At 44.8% G+C, this 26,782-nt stretch overlaps 1 protein-coding gene across 1 annotated transcript; it reads right to left on the reverse strand.

The window, feature by feature from the left end:
- Positions 1 to 9,941: 9,941 nt before the first annotated feature.
- LOC139265423 (extracellular calcium-sensing receptor-like) lies at positions 9,942 to 25,978 on the reverse strand. Its single transcript, XM_070882426.1, has 5 exons — positions 25,706 to 25,978; positions 21,309 to 22,145; positions 14,052 to 14,279; positions 13,162 to 13,285; positions 9,942 to 10,903 (listed from the first exon to the last, which is right to left on the reverse strand). Exons 1-5 carry the CDS (start codon positions 25,961 to 25,963, stop codon positions 9,978 to 9,980), a joined length of 2,373 nt encoding a protein of 790 aa, XP_070738527.1. The 5' UTR covers positions 25,964 to 25,978; the 3' UTR covers positions 9,942 to 9,977.
- Positions 25,979 to 26,782: the final 804 nt, after the last annotated feature.

The following is a 26,782-nucleotide window of genomic DNA, read 5'->3' on the forward strand; positions in this document are numbered from 1 at the left end:
GAGGCGGATGGACCAGAAGAGGGTTCTTTGAGGCAGGATGACTTTTGGGGCAAATCGATGGACGCCGAGGTTCAGCGGGTCCCTGTGGCGAATATTCACAGTTCATACACCAAAACGCCACCAATGATGAGGGTTTTATTAAACGGTATCCCTGTACGCATGGAGCTGGACACTGAGACCAGCCAGTCCCTCATGGGTGTTCAACAATTTGAGAAGCTATGGCCGCTTAAAGCCAGTAGACCTAAATTAGCACGTATTGAGACACAATTACGGACTTACACTAAAGAAATCATTCCGGTGCTAGGCAGTGCAATGTTGGCTGTCACACAGAATGGGTTAGTGAATCGGCTGCCGCTCTGGATTGTCCCGGGCAATGTTCCCGCACTGTTGGGGAGGAGCTGGTTAGCCAAGATGAACTGGAAATGGGGGGGATGTTCACGCAATGTCATCTGTGGAGTGAAATTCGTGCTCAAGTCCTACAATTTGATTCACTATTCCAATCTGGCGTCGGGACTTTCAAAGGCCATAAAGTAGTGATACACATCACCCCGGACGCCAGGCCAGTGCACCACAAAGCCAGAGCGGTGCTGTATGTGATGCAGGAAAAGATCGAGAGCGAATTGGATCGGCTGTTGAGAGAAGACATCATTTCGCCTGTTGAATTCAGCGACTGGGCAAGACCCATCGTTCCCGTCCTGAAAGTGGATGGCTCTGTCAGGATCTGTGGCGACTACAAGGCCACCATCAATCGGGTGTCCCGACAAGATCAATACCCCCTCCAGAGAGCGGAGGACCTTTTCGCCACGTTGGCAGGCGGCAAGCTGTTCACCAATTTGGACCTCACTTCAGCCTATATGACCCAGGAACTGGCTGACGAATCTAAACTACTGACCACCATCACCACCACAGCGGCCGTGATTTTTCAACGAAACATGGAAAGCCTGCTTAAATCCATTGTACGATTGTATTCCAGGACAACATCCTCATCATGGGTCAGGACGCCGAGGAACACCTCCACAACGTGGAGGAGGTGCTACGCCGACTGGACCGAGTAGGCCTGTGACTCAATAAGTCTAAATGTGTGTTCTTAGCTCCTGAGGTTGAGTTTCTGGGTAGGAGGGTTGCTGTAGATGGGATTTGGCACACCGAATCCAAAACAGAGGCGATTCGACGAGCACCCAGGCCCTGCAACACATTGGAGTTGCGCTCATTCCTGGGACTGTTGAGCTATTTTGGGAACTTTCTGCCGAACTTGACCATGTTGTTGGAGCCGCTACACGTGCTCCTGCGTAAGGGTTGCAATTGGTTTTGGGGGGACTGTCAGGAACGGGCTTTTGATCGGGCGCAAAACCTGTTTTGTTCATACAAGTTGTTGAGCCTGTACGACCCTTGTAAAAAAAATTGGTTCTGACATGTGATGTATCGGCCTATGGGTTTGGGTGCGTGTTGCAGCAGGGCAATGCTGAGGGTCAACTACAACCTGTGGCTTATGCCTCCAGGTCGCGCGCTCAAGCAGAACAGGGATATGGGATAGTCGAGAAGGAAGCGCTTGCATGTGTCTATGGTGTAAAAAAAAATGCATCATTACCTCTTTGGTAGGAAGTTTGAATTGGAGACGGACCACAAGTCAATAACATCCCTGTTGTCAGACAGCAAGGCTATGAGGCTGCAGAGTGACTTGGATAGCTTAGGTGAGTGGACAAATGCAAATGCATGGCAGCTGAAGTATAATGTGAATAAATGTGAGGTTATCCACTTTGGTGGTAAAAACAGAGAGACAGACTATTATCTGAATGGTGACAGATTAGGAAAAGGGGAGGTGCAACGAGACCTGGATGTCATGGTACATCAGTCATTGAAGGTTGGCATGCAGGTACAGCAGGCGGTTAAGAAAGCAAATGGCATGTTGGCCTTCATAGTGAGGGGATTTGAGAACGGGGGCAGGGAGGTGTTACTACAGTTGTACAGGGCCTTGGTGAGGCCACAACTGGAGTATTGTGTACAGTTTTGGTCTCCTAACTTGAAGGACATTCTTGCTGTTGAGGGAGTGCAGCGAAGGTTCACCAGACTGATTCCCGGGATGGCAGGACTGACATATCAAGAAAGACTAGGTCAACTGGGCTTGTATTTACGAGTTCAGAAGAATGAAAGGCGATTTCATAGAAACGTTTAAAATTCTGACGGGTTTAGACAGGTTAGATGCAGGAAGAATGTTCCCAATGTTGGGGAAGCCCAGAACCAGGGGTCACAGTCTAAGGTTAAGGGGTAAGCCATTTAGGACCGAGATGAGGAGAAACATCTTCACCCAGAGAGTGGTGAACCTGTGGAATTCTCTACCACAGAAAGTTGTTGAGGCCAATTCACTAAATATATTCAAAAAGGAATTAGATGTAGTCCTTACTACTAGGGGGATCAAGGGATATGGCGAGAAAGCAGGAATGGGGTACTGAAGTTGCATGTTCAGCCATGAACTCATTGAATGGCGGTGCAGGCTCGAAGGACCGAATGGCCTACTCCTGCACCTATTTTCTATGTTTCTATGTTTCTATCAATGCCAACACATCAGCTCGCATACAGCGATGGGATCTTGCGCTGACTGCTTATGACTACTCCATCCGGCACCGACCCGGCAATGAAAATTGCGCTGACGCACTCAGCAAGCTTCCACTAGCCACCACTGAGGGGGCAGCGGAGCAAAGCGCCGAGATGGTCATGGCTGTCGATGCCTCTGACAGTGCAGGCTCCCCCATTACAGCCCGCCAGATCAAAATCTGGATAAACAGAGATCCCCTCCTATCCCTGATTAAGAAATGTGTCCTGACTGGGGATTGGGCGCCCGCACACGGAGCCTGCTCTGAGGAGGTCAGACCATTCCACAGACGGATGGATGAGCTCTCCATCCAAGCCGACTGCCTACTATGGGGCAGCCATGTAGTTATGCCCCAGAAGGGAAGGGAGGCATTCATCAGGGAACTCCACAGCGAGCACCCAGGCATTGAGCTGATGAATGCCATTGCCCGGATACATGTTTGGTGGCCTGGAATTGACTCAGACCTGGAATACTGTGTTCGCAGGTGCACGATGTGTGCCGAGCTGGGTAATGCCCCCAGGGAGGCCCCGCTCAGCCTGTGGTTTTGGCCCACCAGGCCATGGTCATGCATTCATGTTGACTATGCAGGTCTGTTCATGGGTTAGATGTTCCTTATTGTGGTAGATGCGTACTCGAAATGGATCGAGTGCATCATTCTGAATTCATGCACGTCATCCACCACTGTGGAAAGAATACGTGTGATCTTTGCAACCTACGGCTTGCCGGACTTCCTGGTTAGTGATAATGGCCCATGTTTCACAAGCTACAAATTCTGAGAGTTTATGACAGGCAATGGTATCAACCATGTCAGGACTGCACCGTTCAAGCCAGCCTCCAATGGCTAGGCAGAATGTGCGGTCCAAATCATTAAGCACGGTATGCTCAGGATTCAAGGACCCTCCCTACAATGCCGCCTATCGCGTCTCCTGCTGGCCTATAGATCCCGACCGTACTCGCTCATGGGGGTCCCGCCCGCAGAGCTACTAATGAAATGGACGCTCAAAACTCAGTTGTCCCTCATTCACCCAGTCCTGACCAACATAGTTGAGGGCAAGTACAAGTCACAAAACGATTACCATGACCGTAATTCGAGGGGGAGATGTATAGAAATAAATGATCCTGTATTCATCCTCAATCATGCCATGGGGCCCAAATGGCTTGAGGGCACTGTAATTGACAAAGAGGGGAATAGGGTCATCGTGGTAAAACTCAACAATGGTCAGATATGCCGCAAGCATCTGGACCAAGTAAAAAAAAAAGGTTCAGCATCGACACGGAGGAACCTGAAGAAGACCAGGAGATGGAGCTCACAACACCGCCAGTGAACGAGCAACAAGAGCAATCAGAAGAATGCACATTCCCTGTGGTCAGCCCGGACAGGCCAGAATCACCACAGGTGACAGACACTCACTTCAGTGTCCAATAACCAGAGCCCCAACTGCGGCGCTCCACGAGGGAGCGTAGACCACCTGAAATACTAAACCTATGATCCAAATAAGACTTTGGGGGGGGGAAGGGTGATGTCATGTATGTAACCACAATGTAACACCACTGTATTCCTGTATACACTCAACCAAGATGCACACTTTGACCACAAGGGGTGAACTTGTGGGAGACACTCCTTACCTGATCACACAGGTATAAAAAGGGAGGTCCCACACAGGGTCATCATCTTTGGAGTCCTGTGAATAAAGAGTTAAGGTCACAGAGTGACCTTGTCCCCAGAATGTGCCTCGTGCGGTTTCATACTGTAGAGTAAGGACTTTACACAAACCCTAGCAGAATGGGCACCCATTTTGCACAGCGCACAATCTACACACGACGCCTTTTACACACCAGCAATTTTACACACCTCCCATTTTACACACCTCCCATTTTGCACAACATCCATTTTACACAACATCCATTCTACACACCACCGTTTTACACACTGCCCGCTTTATACTTCAATGCAGGTTGGGCATGTTTTACGATGGCTGCTCCGTCAGCGGTCAGTGGTAAAAGTAACATTTCGCCCATGCTGTGGACCAGGAAGAGTTTCCATTGGAGCAGTGGAATAAGGGGGTTCAGCTTCTGACTGCAAGTAATAGAGAGTGAACCAGTCCCATAACGGCACCCGTAACTTCAACAGAAACATTGTTTACACACATCGAGCTCATGCAACAGTGAAGTTAAGAATGAAACATTTGACAAAGTGACCGCAACACGATAGTCTTTATTGAGCAGTATAAAGGCTGACACTACTTCAATGACAAAGTAACATGGTAAAGAGAGCTTGGAATATGCAGTTTGAAGCAATACATCCGAGGTGATATTAGCAGATAGCATGAACAGATTCAAGGTGCATTCAAACATGTGTCTGGGATAGAAAGATGATCTGAGATACTATGCTGGAGAGAAATTGATCAAATGAGCTGGTCCTGTTGGGCATGATGGCCTTTGCCACTTCCTAAATAATCTCCTGATTTGAACCTTCTAAGTAACTGATCAGAACATACCTGCTTCTTGTACGCCTGATTTTCACATTAATAAATAAAGAAAAAGAGTTCCATTTATATAGCACCTTTCACAACCACCAGACGTCACAAAGCGCTTTACAGCCAATGAAGTACTTTTGAGGTGTAATCACTGATGTAATGTAGGAAATCGTGGTGGAGGCCCGGCAAATGAGGCTACGGGGCCCAGAAGAGCCGAGGGCCCAGGGGCAGCGCGGGCCAGCCGCACTGCGATATGTGTGCACAGTAGGTCCGTGCAGCAGAGCAGGTCTCCAGTCTTTGCCACTGGATAAAGGCCTAGCTCTGTCAAGTCCGCGTGGTGGCTGGTGTACAACAGTCACCACACGTTAAAAAAATCCACGCACATCTTCCACCCCTGGAGTTCAGGACTGGAATATCGGGTCCTTCATTGAAACATCTGCAACTCATCCCTTTTGGTGTGGAAGTCATCCTTGTTCGAGGGACCTCCTATGATGATGATGATGATGATGATAATGTAGGAAATACTAAATTATCATCAAAGGCGGTCCCTCAAAACGAGGATGACTTACTTCCACGCCGAAAAGGGATGAGTTCACAGATGTTTCAATGAAGGACCTAATATTCTGGATCCCAAACTACATCTTGAAGGGTGGAAGATGCCTGCCTGTCTGTGGATTTTTTTAACGTGTGGTGGCCGTTGCACACCAGCCATCACACGGGCTTGACAGAGCTAGGTATTTGTCCAGCGGCAAGGATTAACCAGGAAGACTGGAGACCAGCTCTGCTGCATGGACCTACTGTGCACACATATCGCAGTGCGGGCTGGCCCGCGCTGCCCCTGGGCCCTCGTCTCTTCTGAGCTCCGAATTCTCGCCTCTCCTGGGCCCTGATCACATCCTTCTACGAACTCTTGCTGCTCCTTCGCCCCAACCTGGCCGCTCCTGCGACCAAATTATATTAAGTGTATAGCTCACGCAATGTGCTGAACTCATACAGCTCAAAAGACGATTGTCCAAATACCATAACTGGCCAGGAAATCCTGCAGGAGTGTTCCCCTCATTTGCTGCAGGACATCAGCCAAACCCCCAGACAAATGGTGTAAATGGCTGAAAGTTTAAGATAATTGACAACAGAACCAGAGAGGGTGATGAGGAGATTTTTTTTTAACGCAGTGAGTTATCTAGATGTGGAATGCACTGCCTGGGTGGTAGAAGCAGATTCAATAGTAAATTTCAAAGGCTAACTGGATAAATACTTGTAAAGCAAAGAATTGCAGTGATACGGGGGAAAAAGCAGAGTAATGGGAATAATTGGATAGCTCTTTGAAAGAGACATCACGGGCTCTGTGATTCTTCCTCCAGTCTTCTGCCAACGTTATTCTATCTTTCATTTGTTATTGTGATGTGGGCAACACTGGAAAAAGGCAGAATTTATTCCCAATCCCTGAAATCATTAAGAGGCAATCACATAATGGGGCAGGAGTCATGTGTAGGCCAGGAAGAAGTGGCAGGTTCCCTTCCCTGAAGGATAGTCAACCAATTGGTGTCCTTAAAACAATTCAGCGGCTTTTTATCGTTATATTTTTGGTGCCATCCATAAATAACCAAACTTGTTGAGTTGAATTCACTTTCTCTCTTTCTTTATCTTTCTTTCTCTTTCTTTCTTCCTTTTCCTTCCTTCCTTCCCTTCCTTCCTCATTTCCTTCCTTCCTTCCTAGTAAACCATTCAGTGATCGCCCAGTGAAACAAATGAGCATAAATGAAATCTTCACTTTCATCTCTTGTTTACTGCTGCTCTCCAACTTTGCCTGAGACAGTCTGACAAGGGGCTTCTCGATATTGACTATGTCAGTTCTGGACAACTGTCCCATCAAAAAAATATTAGCCCATTATTAACTATTTTGAGTGAGTTCATTGATCAGAATTGCAATTCCAGCATTTTCTGTTCCCTTTAAGTCATGACCTGTTCTGCGCCAATCAACATTTTGAATTAAAGGGTGCATTTATATGTTGCCGCTGATCCGAGATTGATGGCGCAACAATCTATTCACAACCAGCAGTAACGACATGATGTCTGGTGGTGATTTGGGCTGTTTGACCCAGGAGAACTCTGCTTTATGGGCAGCTGCAGCGCACCTCTCCCAGCTGGTTAAATTTCAGCACATTGAGAGGGCAGGTGGGAATGTTCACACTCTCGGTGTACTTGCATAAGTTCTAGGTAAGTTTATAAAGAAAGAAAGACTTGCATTTATACAGCCCCATTCATGACCCCAAAGCATTTTAAAGCCAATGAAGAACTTGTTGAAGTGTTGTCACTGTTGTAATGGACAAAGTGACTAAGAGGTTCACAGGACCACTTTGAGCCTGATTTGATACTACACTGCAGTTATAGCAACAACAACGACCACTTGTATTTATATAATGTTTTTAACATAGTAAAAGATCTCAAGTTGCTTCACAGGAGTATTATCAAAACGCTCCAACCACCGAGCCACATAAGGAGATAGTAGGACAGGGGGCCAAAAGCTTGGTCAAAGAGGTAGGTTTTAAGGAGCATCTTAAAGGAGCGAGAGGTTTAGGGAGGAAATTCCAGAGCTTAGGGACCAGGCAGCTGAAGGCACGGCCTCCAATGGTGGAGCGATTAGAATCGGGGATGCTCAAGCAGCCAGAATTGGAGGAGCGCAGAAATCGGATACTGGCCACGTGGCATCCAACCCAACTGGTGTGAGACTGGGATGAGATTTTCAACTTCCCGTCCAGGAGTACAACCATTGTTGTGGATCAGTCGTCCATCATAGAAACCACCTGATCTTCATTCACATTGACTTCAATATAGAAAACATCCGATCTTCATTCCCACCGAAATCAACTGAAATGAAAATTTCGAATTCGGTAATGGGCGTGCTTATCCGTAATAATGTTGTACACCTGCGCGGTAAGTTGAAAATCTATCCCAGCTCTTCTTTTGTGTATCGAACTCTCCTTTACTTTATAATAAGGCCACTTACCCTACACTAAAGATGCAGGCAGCGAGTTTTTGCTCGGTTGTGCTGTTTTTGTCGGCAAAAGATCCCGAAATGTAAACACAAATTAGCTTCAGCGCAAATTGAATTTCCACGATCTTTTGCCGGTGGTGTTTAAAAAAACAAATGTTCATGGGATGTGAGGATCACTGGCAGGGCCAACATTTATTGTCCATCTCTAATTTCCCTTGAGAAGGTGGTAGTGAGCTGCCTTGAACCTCTGCAATTCACGGCATTTCTTTGTAGCGGTTTGGTACAACTGAGTTTCTTGCTGGTCCATTTCAGAGAGCAGTTAAGAATCAACCCCATTGCTGTGGGTCTGGAGTCACATACAGGCCAGATCAGGTAAGGGCGATCAGATTTTCTTCCCTAAAGGAGATTCTTGAACCAGATGGGTTTTTACGACAATCTGGCAGTTTCATGGTCACCATTTCTGATACTAGTTTTTAATTCCAGATTTAGTTAATTGACTGATTTTAAACTCCCCAGCTGCCATGGTGGGATTTAACTATGGATTACTAGTCCAGCAACATAACCACAATGCTATCGTACCCCTATGTAAAAAAAACATCATGCTGGAAACCGGCCCCGCCCACAAGACTGGCTACGCCCCCCCGATCAAATTAATCACCACGGCAAGTTTTCACCAATTGTGCCCATTTGTGGGCCTTCGAGGAGGCTTTTAAACTTAAGCTATTTTTTTTTTAGGCGCAAGGGCATGAATCGGCACCTTTTTAAAAACTTTCACAGATTGAAAAAGATTTTGTTTACTATGGGCTAGAATTTCCAGTGGCTCACCACCCGGTTTCTTGTCGGTATTTGCCATTTTGGGCGATAACCGGGTCGGCGAGAAATTGCCCAGCTGAGTTATGCCGGCGGTTTCGAAGTATCGCTGGGGAGCAGTCTGCCGGCGTGCACCGTCTGCCGGCGTGCACCATCCACAGATCGCCATGGCGCGAAATTTGGCTCAGCGCTGACCCATAGGTAAGTATAAAAAAAAACGCGCACAAGAATCAGCATAGCTGGGCGGTAGGTAAGTAGCTCTGCAAGAAAAATGTAAGCAATTGGTCTTTTAAGAATTATTTTAAAATTCTGTTGTGGTGATTTAAGTTAAAAGGGTGCTGAGAATTTCGTGATTTTTTTTATGTATTGTTTTTTGAAAAAATATTTTTAGTGTTTGTCTCCTCCTAGGCCCAACTGGCAGCCTCGGGGTAAAGTTTTAGTGAATTTATTAATTATCGTCCATTTTCTTTAAGAACCGCCCAATCGGCCCAAAATTCACCTTTGTCGCCGAGAATCGGGGTGCAAAACCCATTTTTTTCACTCGGCAGATTTTTTTTCTTTTTTGGGGGGGGGGAAGTTATCGCCGTCAATAATCTTGTAAATCTTAGCAGTCTTTTGGGCATCTATCCGGCACTGGTGGGCTGTTAGGAAATTCTAGCCCTAAGAAACTCACCAATTGCACACCAATGAAACGGGTAAATGGTTCTGCATAGATTTTTAAAGTCATTTTCAGTTATTTAAAATTAGGTTACTCACAGATGATGGACTAGACACTCTGATTAAAAATTCTTCTTATTTGTGATATACCAATTTTCAGCTGTATTAATAAATCTGCACCAGGTTGCCACTCTCAAATAAAATCAAGGCTTATTTTAAAATAAACAATTACATTCTAAAACACTGTCCGATTGCATTGGTTAATGGCGACTTCATGTTCGCCCAGACGCAAATGAGTAATGGAAATTTGAAAAAATATATATTCAAAGCAGAAAGCTAGCAAGATTTGGAGCGCAATTTGCGCCCGAAGTACCTATTGCGCCCAGAGCGGAAATTCTACCCCACTGTATAAACACAACTAAATGTCTATTTTTAGGATGAAAACATTTTAAGACTGTTGGTAAGATTTGTGCTGGCTTGTTTTATTCATAAGATGTTTCTTGTTGTTCTTTTCTGGCTGTAACAGGATGATGTAACATTTTGGTGCAAATATGCAGATGAGCAGACCAAAACTCGATGCCAAAATGGCAAAGATCTCGACCGCGACGGTGTATTTTCCGGGTGAGCTGACGTAGGCTGGGATAAAAGTCAACCAAACTGCACAGAAGATCAACATGCTAAAGGTGATGAATTTAGCCTCGTTGAAATTATCCGGCAGCTTTCGAGCTAAAAATGCGAGCACAAAGCTCATACAGGATAGGAAGCCGATATAACACAGCACGCAGCAAAATGCCGTCACCGAGCCTAAATCACACTCAAAAATAATCTTCTCGTTGTAATATTTGGTCTGCTTTACTGGAGATGGCGATGATACCAGAAGCCACACAATGCAGATTACAACTTGGACAACTGTGCAGATCAGGACGCTGAGGATTTGCTGCAGAGTTCCGAACCATTTCATCATGTTATTGCTCGGGAGGGTGGCTTTGAAGGCCACCAGCACGACCAGGGTTTTGGCCAGCACACACGAGATGCAGAGAACGAAGCTGACACCAAACAGTGTGTGACTCAGCATGCAGGACCACACTGACGGCTGGCCAATAAAAGTCAGCGAGCACAGGAAACACAACGTCAAGGAAAAGAGAAGAAGGAAACTGAGTTCGGAATTGTTGGCTCGCACGATGGGAGTCTTCCTGTAATACCAGAGCACCCCTGCAACAGCGACTGTGCTGGCCGTTCCGAGCAAGGACACAGTGGTCAGCGTGATTCCCATGGCGTCTTCAAATGAGAGGAACTCAATTTCTTTTGGGATGCATTCGTTTCTTTGTAGGTTGGGCCAGTCTTCCAGTGCACATGGAATACAGTTTAGTGAATCTAAGGATAAAACAACAATAGGTTGCAATGATATACCGCCTTTAATATTAAAAAATCACCCCAAAAGTGCATTGCTGAGATATAATCAGAAAATGGATGCTGGAAGGTCAGAAGAATTGTGACCAAAACACTTGGTCGTTGAGGTGAATTGTAACAGGTGGAGACAGGAAAGGGGCCGAGGGATTTTAGGGAGGAAATTCCCAAGCGTGTGGCTTATACTCCTCAAGGCAAGGCCAGCAAGAGTGGGTGAAGGGATATGGGTGGAACACAAGAGGTCAGAGTTAGTGCAAAGGAGAGTTCAGGTTGTGGGGGGGGGAGGGGATGGTTATAGGGGCGGAAGAGATTATAGAGATAAGCAAGGATAAAGCCATGAGAGGATTTAAACTCAAGGATAAGAATGCTAAATTGAATGTATTGTGGAGCTTGAGCCAATGTACGTTAGTGAGGAAAGGGTTGATGAATGAACCGAACTTGGTGTGGGATAGGATGAGGGCAGCAAAGTTCTGGGAAGAGCTGAAGATTACAGAGAGTGAAGCATGCGAGGCTGGCCAGGAGACCATTGGAATAGTTGAGTCTGGAGGTGTAAAAGACATGGATGCAGCAGCAGATGGATTGAGGCAGGGGCAGAGACGGGCAATGTTAGGGAGGTGGGAGTAAGCGGTCTTTGTGATGGAGAGATTATGGGGGTCAGTAGCTCAATTTGGAGCTTGAATAGAACAATAAGGTGGTGAGCATTCTGCGTTAGTCTGGGACAGTGGTTGGGAAGGAGAGTGGAATCAATAGCAGGGGTATGGAGATGTGACAATGGACAAAGACAATAATGGCTTTGGTCTTCCCGACGTTTACATAGAGGAAGTTTCAGCTCAACCAAGACTGGATGTCAGACCAGTAGTTTGGCAACACAGAGGCACTGAAGAAGGTGGGAGAGCTGGTGGAGAGGTAGAGTTGGGTATGATCAGTGTGCGAATGGAAGCAGACACTATATCTGGGGACGATGTGACTAGGGAGCACCATTTGGATAGTGTTTTATATGTAAACCTGTAAATACCTTGTTTAACCACCAGAGGGCTCATCCCCTGGAGTCCCAAGGAATCCCACAATCCCTTGGGAGCACCTGTACTTAAGGAGGCCTCACAGGCTGGAGAGGCATCTGGAGACCTGTAATAAAGGACTGCGGTCACACTTTACTTTGAGCTGACAGTATCTGGTCAGACTCTTTATTCAATACATAATAGATAGCATCATAGACATTTGAGGCAGGGAAGGAGGCCATTCGGCCCATCATGTCTGTGCCAGCCGACAAAGATCTATTCAGTCTAATCCTACTTTTCTAGCTCTTGGCCCATAGCCTTGTAGGTTACAGCACTTCAACTGCATATCCAAGTACTTTTTAAATGTGATGAGGCTTTCTGCCTTTCCTACCTTTTTTTAGGCAGTGATTTCCAAACCCCCACCACTCTCTGGATGAAAAAGTTCTCCTTAACTCCCCTCGAATCCTTCTACCAATTATTAAAAATCTATGCCCCTTGATTATAGACTTCTCTGGCAAAGGATTGACCTCTCTGCTAAGGGATGAGGAAGAGGAGGGTTTCAAGGATAGATCCTTGGGGACTCCAGAGGGAATGGTGTGGGGCGGGGAGAGAAGCGTTTCTTGGAAATGCTCTGGCTGATTGAAAAGGTAAGAGTGGAATCTCGTGAGGGCAGTCATACTGAGCTGGACAACGGAGGAGAGGAGTTGGAGGAAGATGGCGTGGTGATCCACGTCAAAGACTGCAGAGAGGTCAGGGAGGATGAGTAGAGATAAAGCACCTCGATCACGGTCACAGGTTATGTTATTTTCAACCTCGAATACACTGCCTGAAAGGGTGGTGGCAGCAGAATAATTAGTAATTTTCAAAAGGAGGAAAGGATATATATTTGTAAATGAAAAATTGCAGGGCTGTGTGGAACGAGCAAGGCAGCGGAACTAATTGGATCGCTGTTTCAATAAGTTAGTATAGGAGGCAGTGCTGTGTCTTTTGATTTAAACACAGTGAAGATGTAGGGAGGGGGAAGAGCTTGCAGGAAGTCATTTTGATCCTTGGAAGGAACAAGAGAAGAAAGATACTGGAGGATGGAGGCCAGAGGTTACAGCAGGATTTCCAGTCTCAGATGCACATGTATTGTATTCTGCTCCTGAGTACAAGATCGATAATCGACTAGGGAGTAGAATTCAAGTAATTGTTGGACTAGGGTTTTTGAGAGAATTGATAGTTTACCTGTGTCATTACTAATTTCACCATCAGGGCACGGCAAACAATCAGAACAGCAAACTGGTTGTCCTTTTGTAACTGCTTTCCTCGTGCCAGAAGGACAGCTCTCTGTGCAGACTGAACGGGGGACCTAAGTTACAAATATGAGAAACACACACATAAATGGTCAATTTTTACATATTCCATTCAAGGTCAATCTTTTTCTTTTATTGATTCTTGGGATGTAGGCATCAGTGGCAAGGCTCGTTCAGCCATCACCCCACTGCTCACTGATCTACATTGGCTCAGGGTCCGGCAATACCTCGATTTTAAAATTCTGATCCCTGTGTTCAAATTGCACCATGGCCTCGCCCCTCCCGATCTCTGTAACTGCCTCCAGCCCTACAACCATCCGAGATCTCTGTGCTCCTCCAATTCTGGCTTATCCCCGATTTTCATCACTCCACTATTGGCGACTCTGTCTTCAGCTGCCTGGGCCCTAAACTCTGGAATTCCTTCCCTAATATTCTCTGCCTCTCCACCTCTCTCTCCTTTAAATCGCTTCTGATAACTTACGTCTTCAACCAAGCTTTTGGCCCAATATCTCCTTATGTGGCTCAGTGTCAATAACGCTGCTGTGTAAATACAAGTTTTTGTTGTATTTATTTTCCATCCTTAGTTGCCCTGAGAAGTTGGTGAGTGGCTTGCTGGGCCACTTCAAGAGGGCTGTTAGGAGTCAACCACATTGGTGTGGGATTGGAGTCACATATAGGCCCAGATTGGGTGAGGACATTAACAAACCATTTGGGTTTATGACATTCGGATAGCTACCTGGTCACTGTTACTGATACCAGTATCAATATCTATCAGCAAAACATGCTGGCTGTAGAAATAATTGCACAATTGACCCAGCTTACCGTTATTTGATTGTTGTGCCAAATAATGTTTTCTTCATTTATCAAAAGATCGTATCCCAAACCTAAAGCTGCATCAAACCGGCCGACTTGAACATACTTAACGGAACCGTCTGCTTTTCTGTGCCAGTTGATAATATCATATGATGCAAGTGGATCACCATTCTCATCAAAATAAATCTCTTCCCCAAACTTAGTGGTGTATCTCACGTCTTTCAGGTAATGGAGGAGCTTTGGAAAGATTAAAACATGAGTCAATACTAGCCCTTACACATCAAAGCTCATAATGCCTAATTTACAAATGTAGCAGGCTAACTAGAAGACGCCCCATGTCCATGATACTGTGAGCCCGAAATTCATCATCCCTGAATAAATCGATCGGCCGCCACGGTCGGGTACTTTTCCCTCCCCGAGCCATATTCATCGCGGGGAGGATTTGAACGGTGTTCACGTCCACCAGAAACGGCGTGGTGAATCCACTGTAAAGGTAAGTTTCCTGCGGAGAGGGAAGCAGCGTGCGGGCTGCTGAGAAGCCAGCAGGACAGCGAAATTCACCGAGGAAGAGGTAGAACTTTTCCCGGCAGGAACCTCGCCAGGTTTTCAGTGCGGTGCTCGAATGTGACACCTCTGGGGCCTTTTGGTAGCTAAACAGTTTTATTACATATTAGTATTTTTATTTCATTTTCCAGCATCCGCAGTATTTAGCTTTTCATATATTTTTATTAATTGTTTTGGCTCTATTAAACCTGCTGAGTGTTGCTCAGAGGTTTGCACATACCCCTGTACTTTTGTACAACTTTCAGGTCTGACTCTTTAGTGGAGTCCTGTGGGCTGCAGAGACCTGCTTGGCAGGGTTCACCCTGAGGATGGGAGGAGTTTTGGGAGAGCGACAACTGGTCAGAAGCAGGGCAGCACGTAGGAGAAGCCATCGCCGTCAGCACCGTGCAGACAGGCAGCGGGTAAGGGAGGCAACAGCCATGATTCATTCATTCTGTGCCAGATCAGTGTGCCCGCCGTCTTCACCGGCCCGAATTAGGATTGAGATATCCCCTGTCCACTTGGCTGCTCACTCCTCTGCGGAACCCAGGACAGTTCCAGAGCATGCATACAATGATGTTCATTGTGCCACCAGGTGCATCATCGAGCAGTGCACAGGTATCCTTAAGCAGAGGGCCATCATGAGGTAACAGCTGCTGGAGGTCGAGCCAGCAGTACCACCTGAGAAGGAGAAGGAAGAGTTGCAGGAGGAGGAGGAGGATCCTCGTCACCCCAGAGCTAAGAGGTGTTGACCTTTCACCACCCTGGAAGGGTCGGGTGCAGACTGGCCAGCAGCCTCCTGGCAGGGTGCGTCCTCACATATATGGAGGTGCTTTTCACCTCCCCTGCAATCTTCCTTCATGCATTATGTATTGCCTGTCTGCCAGGTCTCCCCACGTCCGGAAACAGTATTCTTCTTCTGTCCTCCACTCTGTCTATCAGTGTCTCCAGCTCCATATCAGTGAACCTGTTGGCTATCGTTGCCCCTCTTACACCAGCCATCTTTCCAACTTCCTTCGAACCACCTTCCCCCCCTCAGGACCTTTAAAAATGCCATCGAGCAGCTGGCTCATTAGAAACCATTACCTGCAAGCTGAATTTCTCAGTGGTGATAACGCTCAAATTAAGACAGCCACACCGCTGAAAAATCCACTTTGGAAGGGTTCATTAGCGCTGGAACCCATATGTTCACTTTTGGAGCTGAATATGGGGTGGCCCAGCCACTCAAATATGTCGGCGCTAATGGCCACAAAAAGGTGGAGGGAGCACCAGCTTTCCAGCGGTACTGAATTTCGGGCCCTGTGTCTGCACAAACTGTATAAATCAGATATTACACTGCTATATACATTGATAATGCTAAAGAAATATTGGGGGTGAAATTTCGGTCGGAGGCTTCCTTCAGACGAACGCGCCCGACTCAAAATTATTTTACAAAAATACCTGCTGGTCCCAGGGGCACCTTCGATTGCAGTCGGAGGCATTCATTCCATGCGTAGCATACGGGAAGAGGATTTCCCCGTCCGTACGAAAATGCTGGAGTCACATGGGCCTGGACCACCAACCACTGCAGTATTGTCATTGATAATAATGGGACCTCCGTTTTTACGAGTTCCCATTATTATCAATGCAAATAAACCCCTAAAGCAAGAAACACTACATAATAAATTAAAAAACACCTCTCATATTTAAAATTAATTGAAATTAAAGTCAATTAAATGTTTTAGAAAAAATATATATTTTTTGGAATTTTTTTATGTGTTTAATAGGATTTAAAATAAACTTACATAAATCGACAGGGTTTTTAACATAAAATGTGTGTTTAAATTAAATTTTTATATATTTTAAAACTCTTACACTGGTAAAAGTAGGCTATGCACCTGCTTTTACCAGGCATAAAAGTTTGAGGGACATTGGCTAAGCATGAGTTGGTCAAATAGCCCAATCTCTCCTGCGCGGATGTCCTTCTCCCTGGGATCCGAAGGAGAAATCTTAACAGATTGGAAAAACCGGTTTTCGGTACGTGCGCATTGCACCCCGAAAACCGACTTTTGTGAGGCCTCCCGGGTTTGTGTGCACTCCGTATGGACCCGGCGAGGCCAGAATTTTAGGCCCATTAAGATTTTCATCATATAATCTGATTCTTCTTGGATATAAAACTTCAACCAACACTTCAACAGGGTTGGCTCCCTATATAGAGGTGAATATAGTCCGGCGATATAATCAGTGAACACCATTGCTATTCTTGTTTAATATTCACTGGATATTTGCAATGCTGGCAAGATTGCCTATCTTGTCCATCTCCAGTTGCCCTAACAAGTAAATAGCTTGCAAAACCACATCAGAGGGCATTTAACAGTCCACCACTTCTTATGGGACTGGAGTCACAAACAGGCTAGACCTGATAGTTTCCCTTCCCTAAAGGATATAATAAGCCAATTGTGTCTTTACAATAATCAGGCAGATTTCATGGTAATTTTCTACGTGGTGTTAGCTAGATTTTTAGTAACTTAAGTTCATATCTGGCCATATTAGGATTTGAACTCACAGCGATTCATTATGATTTGAATGATAATATAAAACCATTATACATCTGCACCGAATTTTCCTTTCCATTGGCTTCAATCAGGAGAGATGTATAATGGGCGGCTGATCCAATATTAGCTATTTTACACTATTGCCCAGTCAAAATTAACCCCACAATCTCTAAATTATCAGTTCAGGACCTGAACTACCAGACTACTGTACTGTAATTAAGCATTACTAGGGCTCCTTGAGGACATTATGAGGTGTGGTAGTAGGGCATTGCAGGTTGTGGGCCAATTTCAAAGTAGAAAAAGTCCAACACGTCCAGCTTCCTTTCTGCACTGTGAGGAAGATTCCTTGATCCAGGTTTTTAAACACCATTCATTCAGATCAAAGACAGAATGGTGTTTCCTTCGATATATGGTGGACCTCCTCGCCCAAATATTATACGAAATAGGGCACTGCTGCTAGCTAGGATTCATGACTCGACCCTGCAAGCATATATCTGCAACATATGCTCTTCCACTAAATGCCTTTAAGGGGAAACTAGATAAACATGTGAGGGAGAAAGGAATAGAGGATGTGCTGATAGGGTGAGATGAGATAAGGTAAGAGAAGCCTTATGTGGAGCATAAGCAGCAGCATGGACCAGTTGGGCGATTTTGTGCGATATGTTCTGTATAATTCTATGTATATGACCAGATAATTTCAGTCATACATGACATATATGAATTATCCTTTTAGTAAGTACAATGGAAACTTATTGGGGCAGATTTTCATCTTCACCGCCTGTATGGTAAACTGGCAAGGCTGACCATTCACTCTTTATAGAGTATGGGCGATCCACTCTGCCATTTCATTGCCTAAGCGGTGAAGATGAAAATCTATCCCATTATGTGCAATAGGTTCAACAAGGTATTGTCAGAAAACAAGACGTACATGCAACAGGGCAATTGTTTCCTAACCCAGAAGGAACTGGGGCCAGCGGCCTGTTGTGGCATCCCTACTGCTGTCATAAGTGAGATTGCGTTAGTCATAGAAACATAGAAACATAGAAAATAGGTGCAGGAGCAGGCCATTCAGCCCTTCTAGCCTGCACCGCCATTCAATGAGTTCATGGCTGAACATGAAACTTCAGTACCCCCTTCCTGCTTTCTCACCATAACCCTTGATCCCCCGAGTAGTAAGGACTTCATCTAACTCCCTTTTGAATATATTTAGTGAATTGGCCTCAACTACTTTCTGTGGTAGAGAATTCCACAGGTTCACCACTCTCTGGGTGAAGAAGTTTCTCCTCATCTCGGTCCTAAATGGCTTACCCCTTATCCTCAGACTGTGACCCCTGGTTCTGGACTTCCCCAACATTGGGAACATTCTTTCTGCATCTAACCTGTCTAAACCCATCAGAATTTTAAACGTTTCTATGAGGTCCCCTCTCATTCTTCTGAACTCCAGTGAATACAAGCCCAGTTGATCCAATCTTTCTTGATAGGTCAGTCCCGCCATCCCGGGAATCAGTCTGGTGAACCTTCGCTGCACTCCCTCAATAGCAAGAATGTCCTTCCTCAAGTTAGGAGACCAAAACTGTACACAATACTCCAGGTGTGGCCCACCAAGGCCCTGTACAACTGTAGCAACACCTCCCTGCCCCTGTATTCAAATCCCCTCGCTATGAAGGCCAACATGCCATTTGCTTTCTTAACCGCCTGCTGTACCTGCATGCTAACCTTCAATGACTGATGTACCATGACACCCAGGTCTCGTTGCACCTTCCCTTTTCCTAATCTGTCACCATTCAGATAATAGTCTGTCTCTCTGTTTTTACCACCATAGTGGATAACCTCACATTTATCCACATTATACTTCATCTGCCATGCATTTGCCCACTCACCTAACCTATCCAAGTCACTCTGCAGCCTAATAGCATCCTCCTCGCAGCTCACACTGCCACCCAACTTAGTATCATCCGCAAATTTGGAGATACTGCATTTAATCCCCTCGTCTAAATCATTAATGTACAATGTAAACAGCTGGGGCCCCAGCACAGAACCTTGCGGCACTCCACTAGTCACTGCCTGCCATTCTGAAAAGTACCCGTTTACTCCTACTCTTTGCTTCCTGTCTGGCAACCAGTTCTCAATCCACGTCAGCACACTACCCCCAATCCCATGTGCTTTAACTTTGCACATTAATCTCTTGTGTGGGACCTTGTCGAAAGCCTTCTGAAAGTCCAAATATACCACATCAACTGGTTCTCCTTTGTCCACTTTACTGGAAACATCCTCAAAAAATTCCAGAAGATTTGTCAAGCATGATTTCCCTTTCACAAATCCATGCTGACTTGGACCTATCATGTCACCATTTTCCAGATGCACTGCTATGACATCCTTAATAATTGATTCCATCATTTTACCCACTACTGAGGTCAGGCTGACCGGTCTATAATTCCCTGTTTTCTCTCTCCCTCCTTTTTTAAAAAGTGGGGTTACATTGGCTACCCTCCACTCCATAGGAACTGATCCAGAGTCAATGGAATGTTGGAAAATGACTGTCAATGCATCCGCTATTTCCAAGGCCACCTCCTTAAGTACTCTAGGATGCAGTCCATCAGGCCCTGGGGATTTATCGGCCTTCAATCCCATCAATTTCCCCAACACAATTTCCCGACTAATAAGGATTTCCCTCAGTTCCCCCTCCTTACTAGACCCTCTGACCCCTTTTATATCCGGAAGGTTGTTTGTATCCTCCTTAGTGAATACCGAACCAAAGTACTTGTTCAATTGGTCTGCCATTTCTTTGTTCCCCGTTATGACTTCCCCTGATTCTGACTGCAGGGGACCTACGTTTGTCTTCACCAACCTTTTTCTCTTTACATACCTATAGAAACTTTTGCAATCCGCCTTAATGTTCCCTGCAAGCTTCTTCTCGTACTCCATTTTCCCTGCCCTAATCAAACCCTTTGTCCTCCTCTGCTGAGTTCTAAATTTCTCCCAGTCCCCAGGTTCGCTGCTATTTCTGGCCAATTTGTATGCCACTTCTTTGGCTTTAATACTATCCCTGATTTCCCTTGATAGCCACGGTTGAGCCACCTTCCCTTTTTTATTTTTACGCCAGACAGGAATGTACAATTGTTGTAATTCATCCATGCGGTCTCTAAATGTCTGCCATTGCCCATCCACAGTCAACCCCCTAAGTATCATTCGCCAATCTATCCGAGCCAATTCACGCCTCATACCTTCAAAGTTACCCTTCTTTAAGTTCTGGACCATGGTCTCTGAAATTACTGTTTCATTCTCCATCCTAATGCAGAATTCCACCATATTATGGTCACTCTTTCCCAAGGGGCCTCGCACAATGAGATTGCTAATTAATCCTCTCTCATTACACAACACCCAGTCTAAGATGGCCTCCCCCCTAGTTGGTTCCTCAACATATTGGTCTAGAAAACCATCCCTTATGCACTCCAGGAAATCCTCCCCCACCGTATTGCTTCCAGTTTGGCTAGCCCAATCTATGTGCATATTAAAGTCACCCATTATAACTGCTACACCTTTATTGCATGCACCCCTAATTTCCTGTTTGATGCCCTCCCCAACATCCCTATTACTGTTTGGAGGTCTGTACACAACTCCTACTAACGTTTTTTGCCCTTTGGTGTTTTGCAGCTCTACCCATATAGATTCCACATCATCCAAGCTACTGTCTTTCCTAACTATTGCATTAATCTCCTCTTTAACCAGCAATGCTACCCCACCTCCTTTTCCTTTTATTCTATCCTTCCTGAATGTTGAATACCCCTGAATGTTGAGTTCCCAGCCCTGATCATCCTGGAGCCACGTCTCCGTAATCCCAATCACATCATATTTGTTAACATCTATTTGCACAACTAATTCATCCATCTTATTGCAGATACTCCTTGCATTAAGACACAAAGCCTTCAGGCTTATTTTATTAACACCCTTTGTCCTTTTAGAATTTTGCTGTACAGTGGCATTGAACTTGGGATCGATCTGCTCTGTAAGGCTCAGTTCCTCACTGGGCAGTGCACACACCAAGAGAGCCATGGAGGAGTGGGATAACTAGATAGCTATGACATAGTTGATTATGAAAAGGACACAAAATGGATGTGTGGCAATCATTTGTGTACATTAGCAGCGCCAAACATCTTATCAATTTTTCAAAGTGTCCCAAATCTCTTACCTGCCATGGTTTGAAGTTGAAAATATTTGCACAGGTATTATTTAGTGGTGACCCAGTACCATTTTTGCAAGAGTTCAAATTGTGAAGGGCATGTGCTATTGTATATATGGCTTTATACACATTATAAGAAACTCTCAGTTCGGACACATCCGAATATATGCTGTAGGCATGGTTTAAATCCTCTGAGCCTGTACATTGCGTGCTAGTGACTTCTGATGCGTTATTTCCTTTGATGGTACCCGATGTCCCAAGAGAACATTGAAATATTGCTTCCCACAACTCTTTCACAAAGGTATTGTTTGGAGTTTTGAAAGGATGGGCTTGAAGAAGGAAATTTCTCAGGCCTGGAATTTCTGCTCTGTGAATCGCAAACCCTATTGTCCCGCTCAGAGACAGGAGATTTTCTCTTGTTGCAATTAAAGCAGATGTAACCCAGGCTTCGCTCGCTATCCATTGTCTACCACTGATATTTTGCTTTACAACTTCGCTGATCAAAGGATACGCATCTCCTTCAATGGCAAACATGACAATGACCCTTGCGGTAGATGCTTTGATTGTCTCCGTTATTTGAAGTATCTTTCGCCTGGAGTACACTTTTGGAATTACTTCAGTGAAAGCAACGCACACGCCAAGTTTTCTGACTTCATCGCTGAATGCTTGAATCCCATTGCGGCCGTAGTCGTCATCACCTGCGACAGATCCTACCCAGGTCCAGCCGAACCGCTGCACCAGTCGGGCAACACCTTGGGCCTGGTAGGCATCGCTTGGCATTGTTCTGAAAAAGGCCGGGAACTTATTCCTGTGACTTAGACATGCACAGGATGCAAAGTAGCTGACCTGGAGAAAATCAACAATGTGGTTTTTAATATAGCACTGAGGCTCTGATGGATATCATAGAATGATAGAATGATACACCACAGAAGGAGGCTATTCGGTCCATCGTTCCTGTGCCGACTCTTTGAAAGAGCTATCCAGTTAGTCCCAGTCTCCCTGCTCTTTCCCCATAGTCCTGTAAATTTTCCCTTTCAAGTACTTATACAATTTCTTTTTAAAAGTTACTATTAAAGCTGCTCCCACCACCCTTTCAGGCAGTGCATTCCAGATCATAACAACTCACTGCCTACATTTTTGTTCCTCATGTCACCACTGGTTCTTTTGCCAATCACCTTAAATCTGTGTCTTCTGGTTGGCAACCTTCTTGCCACTGGAAACAGTTTCTCCATATTGGCTCTATCAAAACACTTCTTAATTTTGTACATCTCTAGCAAATCTCCCCTTGACCTTCTCTGCTCTAAGGAGAACATCCCCAGTTTCTCTAGTCCCTCCATGTAACTGAAGTCATTCATCCCTGGTACCATTCTCGTAAATCTCCTGTGCACTCTCTCTAAGGCCTTGACACCCTTCCTAAAGCGTGATGCACAGAATTGAGCACAATACTCCAGCTGCAACCGAACCAGTGATTTATAAAAGTTTAGCAAAATGTTGCATTTATCTTTCCTTTCCTGAGGGCATTCGATGATACTGGGCTGTCGCATTATGGGAGCTGGACACACTGCAGGCAGGTTCCAACTGTCTATTCTTCATCTGTAGTTGGAGACTATTCATCATGGAGAAATCACAGCCAAATCAAATCCCCCATCCTCACTCAATCGCCACACTCTTGCTTTCCAACATGGGTCACCCTATATTGACCTGAAGTGGGAACCCCATATGATTTTGCTCTCTCTAAAATCCAGGGCAGCACAGGCAATTATAGCATTATAGAGCTGTTGACTGAGCACAGACTGGGGATTGAACTTGGGATTAAACCATGCCTGTCTGATTCAGCGACACGCAAGGCGATTTATCTAAGATATCAGGGGTGCAAAGTTTTATTATTTATCATATACTAAATTGAGTCGGGGAGGAAGTTAATGCTTCAATTGTATAAAGTCTTAATCACAAACTATCTGGAGTATTGTGTTCAGTTCTGAGCATGCACCTCAGGAAGGAGATTATGGCCGTGGAGTTGGTGCAGTGTAGGTTCACCAGAATTATACTTATACCGGAATAAAGGGTTAGGCAATAAGGATTGGTTGCAAAAATTGTGGCTTGTATTCCGAGTTTAGAAGATTGAGGGATGATCTAATCAAGGTGCTTAAAATGATAATGGGATTTGATAGGGTAGATAGCGAGAGTGGGAGAGTCCAGAACAAGGGGGCACCATCTCACAATTAGAGCTCGGTCATTCAGAAGTGAAATCAGGAAGGACTTTTCATACAAACGCTAGTGAAAATCTGGAACTCTCCATACCCTGGTTGCTGGGGTACAATTAGAGCATTCAAGACTATGATCGATAGATCTTTGCGAGGTCAGGTATCGAGTTATATGGAGCGTAGAGTGTTAAGTGGAGTTGACATTAAAAAGTTCAACATTAAAAAAGAACATGGGCAGGAATGAGACATAAAGTTAATTTTTATCTTCATCACTTGAGTGGTAAGCTGGATTTTCAGATCACGCACCCCTTATAGAAACCGTCTGATTTCCATTTCCATTTTTTTCGGGCAAATTCTATAACAAGCAGGTGATCTGTCCTCGAAGTTTACTGGTCAATCGAAGAAGGTGAAAATGTCCCCCGTTATTTACATTAGTAAATAGGTGAATAAAATACTGTACATACTTGCAGAATAGTGTTGTACCTCATAGATTTAAATAGAAATGGATATATTGTGGATAATTAGCACTTGTGCAAATTGGAGATCTCTGTGGTTAATCAAACAATTCCAGGATATTAAATGTGCAAATTGATTAGAAATTAGAATTGAGTATCATTTTTTAATTCACCTTTATCCCCCAAATCAATGCAAAGATGATTAAAGTTGGTGTGATTCCCTTGCTCATACATCAGAAATAATTTAGTACATTCTCACCACCAAGGTGCCAAGTTCGTATCGCCCCTCTCAATGCTCAATCAGAAATCTGTCCTTTTTTGAGTATTTGAATTTGAATTCACTGTACCATTGGATTGAATTTGCTCTCTTAGCATCCAAATGTATTTATTTTCAATGGGTTAACATCTCTGCAAAATTTAACTCAACTTTCGTGGGACACAAGCTTTTAGTGTGACAGGCGCTGCTGCCAATGTTGTTATTAAGCTAGCAATATAGGAAGAGCATGACAATGGCCAGTGCCTTAATCTTGAATTTGTGTTCCTCCCCCTGTGGCGCTGCACATCTAACAATCTCAATCACATGGCCAAGATAGTCAACTCACCAGGCAGAGAATTGGGGAAAATTGGCATCCTGCCACCCTTTCACACAGTATGATGTAGTAACAATGTCAAACCGTGTGTCAAACTGGCGATTGCAACAACAACTTGCATTTATACAGCGCCTTTAATGTAGTAAAACATCCCAAGGCACTTCACAGGAGTACTATTGAATAAAATTTGACACTGAGCCACATAAGGAGATATTAGGACAGGTAAGCAAATGCTTGGTTAAAGAGGTAGATTTTAAAAAGCGTCTTAAAGGAAGAAAGAGAGGTAGAGAGTTAGAGAGGTTTAGGGAGTGAATTCCAGAGGTTAGAGTCCAGGTATTAAAGGGCCGGCCACCACAGATGGAGCAATTAAAATCGGAGATGCACAAGAGGCCAGAATTGGTGGAGCGCAAAGTTGATGGACGGTTGTAGGGCTAGAGGGGGTTGCAGAGATAGAGAGCGGTGAGGCCGTGAGAGATTTGAAAAAAAAAGGATGAGAATTATAAAATTGAGACACTGCCGGACTGGGAACCAATGTAGGTCAGCAAGCACTGGAGAGATAGATGAACTGGGCCTGGTGCGAATTCAGATACGGGCAGTAGAGTTTTGGGTAAGTTCAGGTTTATGGAGGATGGAAGATGTGAAGCCGGCCAGGAGAGTGTTGCAATAGTCAAGTTGAGATGTAACAAAGGCATGGATGAGCTGAGGCAGGGTAGAATTGAGTGATGTTGCGAAGGTGGAAGAAGGTGGTCTCAGAAATTGGTTAACCTGTAGAATTCTCTACCGCAGAAAGTTGTTGAGGCCAGTTCATTAGATATATTCAAAAAGGAGTTAGATATGGCCCTTACGGCCGAAGGGATCAAGGGGTATGGAGAGAAAGCAGTAAAGGGGTCCCGAGGTTGAATAATTAGCCATGATCTTGTTGAATGGCGGTGCAGGCTCGAAGGGCTGAATGGCCTGTTCCTGCACCTAATTTCTATGTTTCTATGTTTCTATGTTTCTATGTTGCGCATATGTGGTTGGAAGTTCATCTCAAGGTCCGATACAACACCAAGGTTCAGAACAGCCTGGTTCAGCCTCTAGAGAATTTGAAGAATTTTCTACTCATCCAATACTGGATGTCAGACTGCAGCCCTTAAACTCGCGTTAGTCCAACTTACCATTGGAATTCTGAAAGGACCCAGTGTTCTTTGTATAATCATGGACTGCGTTGATCCTGAGTCACCGACAATTACAGGAACAGAGGAGGTTCCTTCGCAGTCGTGATTGAATATTTCTTTAGTTTCTCCACTCGTTGACGCTAAGGCTGATCTGAGAGACTGGGTGTGCGTTGCGCAGGTGTCATAAATCTGATAACCCAGTTTTATGTCTGGAAGCAGTATCTTGTCTTTATTTATTTCCTGAATTGCAAAAATCATCGTCTGCACCCAACGGAAGGATCTGAAATCAAAGCTGAGAATAGAGGTTCAGTGACATTCCAAATTTAGCAAAAAAGCAGAGATTAGGGGTGGATTTAAAACATGCCATCTGAACATAAATGTGGCATTCAGAATCGATCGCCCATTATAGAAAGTGTTCAATTTTCAATTCCATTCCAAGCTAAAAATCCACTGTACTGTTTATTTGTTTACTTATTGATTGATTGTGAAATTTTTTTAAAGTCTTGCGTTATTATATCGCCTTTCACAATCTGAGTATACCTGAAAGCACTTTAAAGCCAATTAAGTAATTTTGAAGTGCAGTCACTGTTGTAATGTCGGAAATGCAGCAGCTAATTTGCGCACAAGCAAGCTCCCACCCACAGCAATGAGATAAGGACCAGATTTTTTTTTTGTACCTTTTGAGATGAGCGACGATATTGTAGGGATATAAAATACATGCTCAGTTTGGGCACCCAGAGAGAACAGTAAGCATCCCAGATCAAGGAGAACAGGAAGGAAAGAAAGGAAAATGCTGGAAATCTGAAACAAAAAGAGAAAAGACCAGAATGAGCCTGCAAAGGGATACAGACAAGTTAAGTGAGTGGGCAAGAGGGTGGCAGATGGAGTATAATGTGGGGAAATGGGAGGTTATTCGCTTTGGTAGGAAGGATAGAAAAATAGCATACTTTTCAAATGGTGAGAAAATATTATATATTGGTTTTCAGAGAGATTTAGTGTCCTCATACAAGAGACATAGAGGGTTAGCATGCATGTACGGTAAGCCATTAGGAAGGTAAATGGCATGTTGGCCTTTAT

This window comes from Pristiophorus japonicus, chromosome 6 (genome assembly GCF_044704955.1).
Source record: "Pristiophorus japonicus isolate sPriJap1 chromosome 6, sPriJap1.hap1, whole genome shotgun sequence".
Classification (NCBI taxonomy): Eukaryota; Metazoa; Chordata; class Chondrichthyes; family Pristiophoridae; genus Pristiophorus; species Pristiophorus japonicus.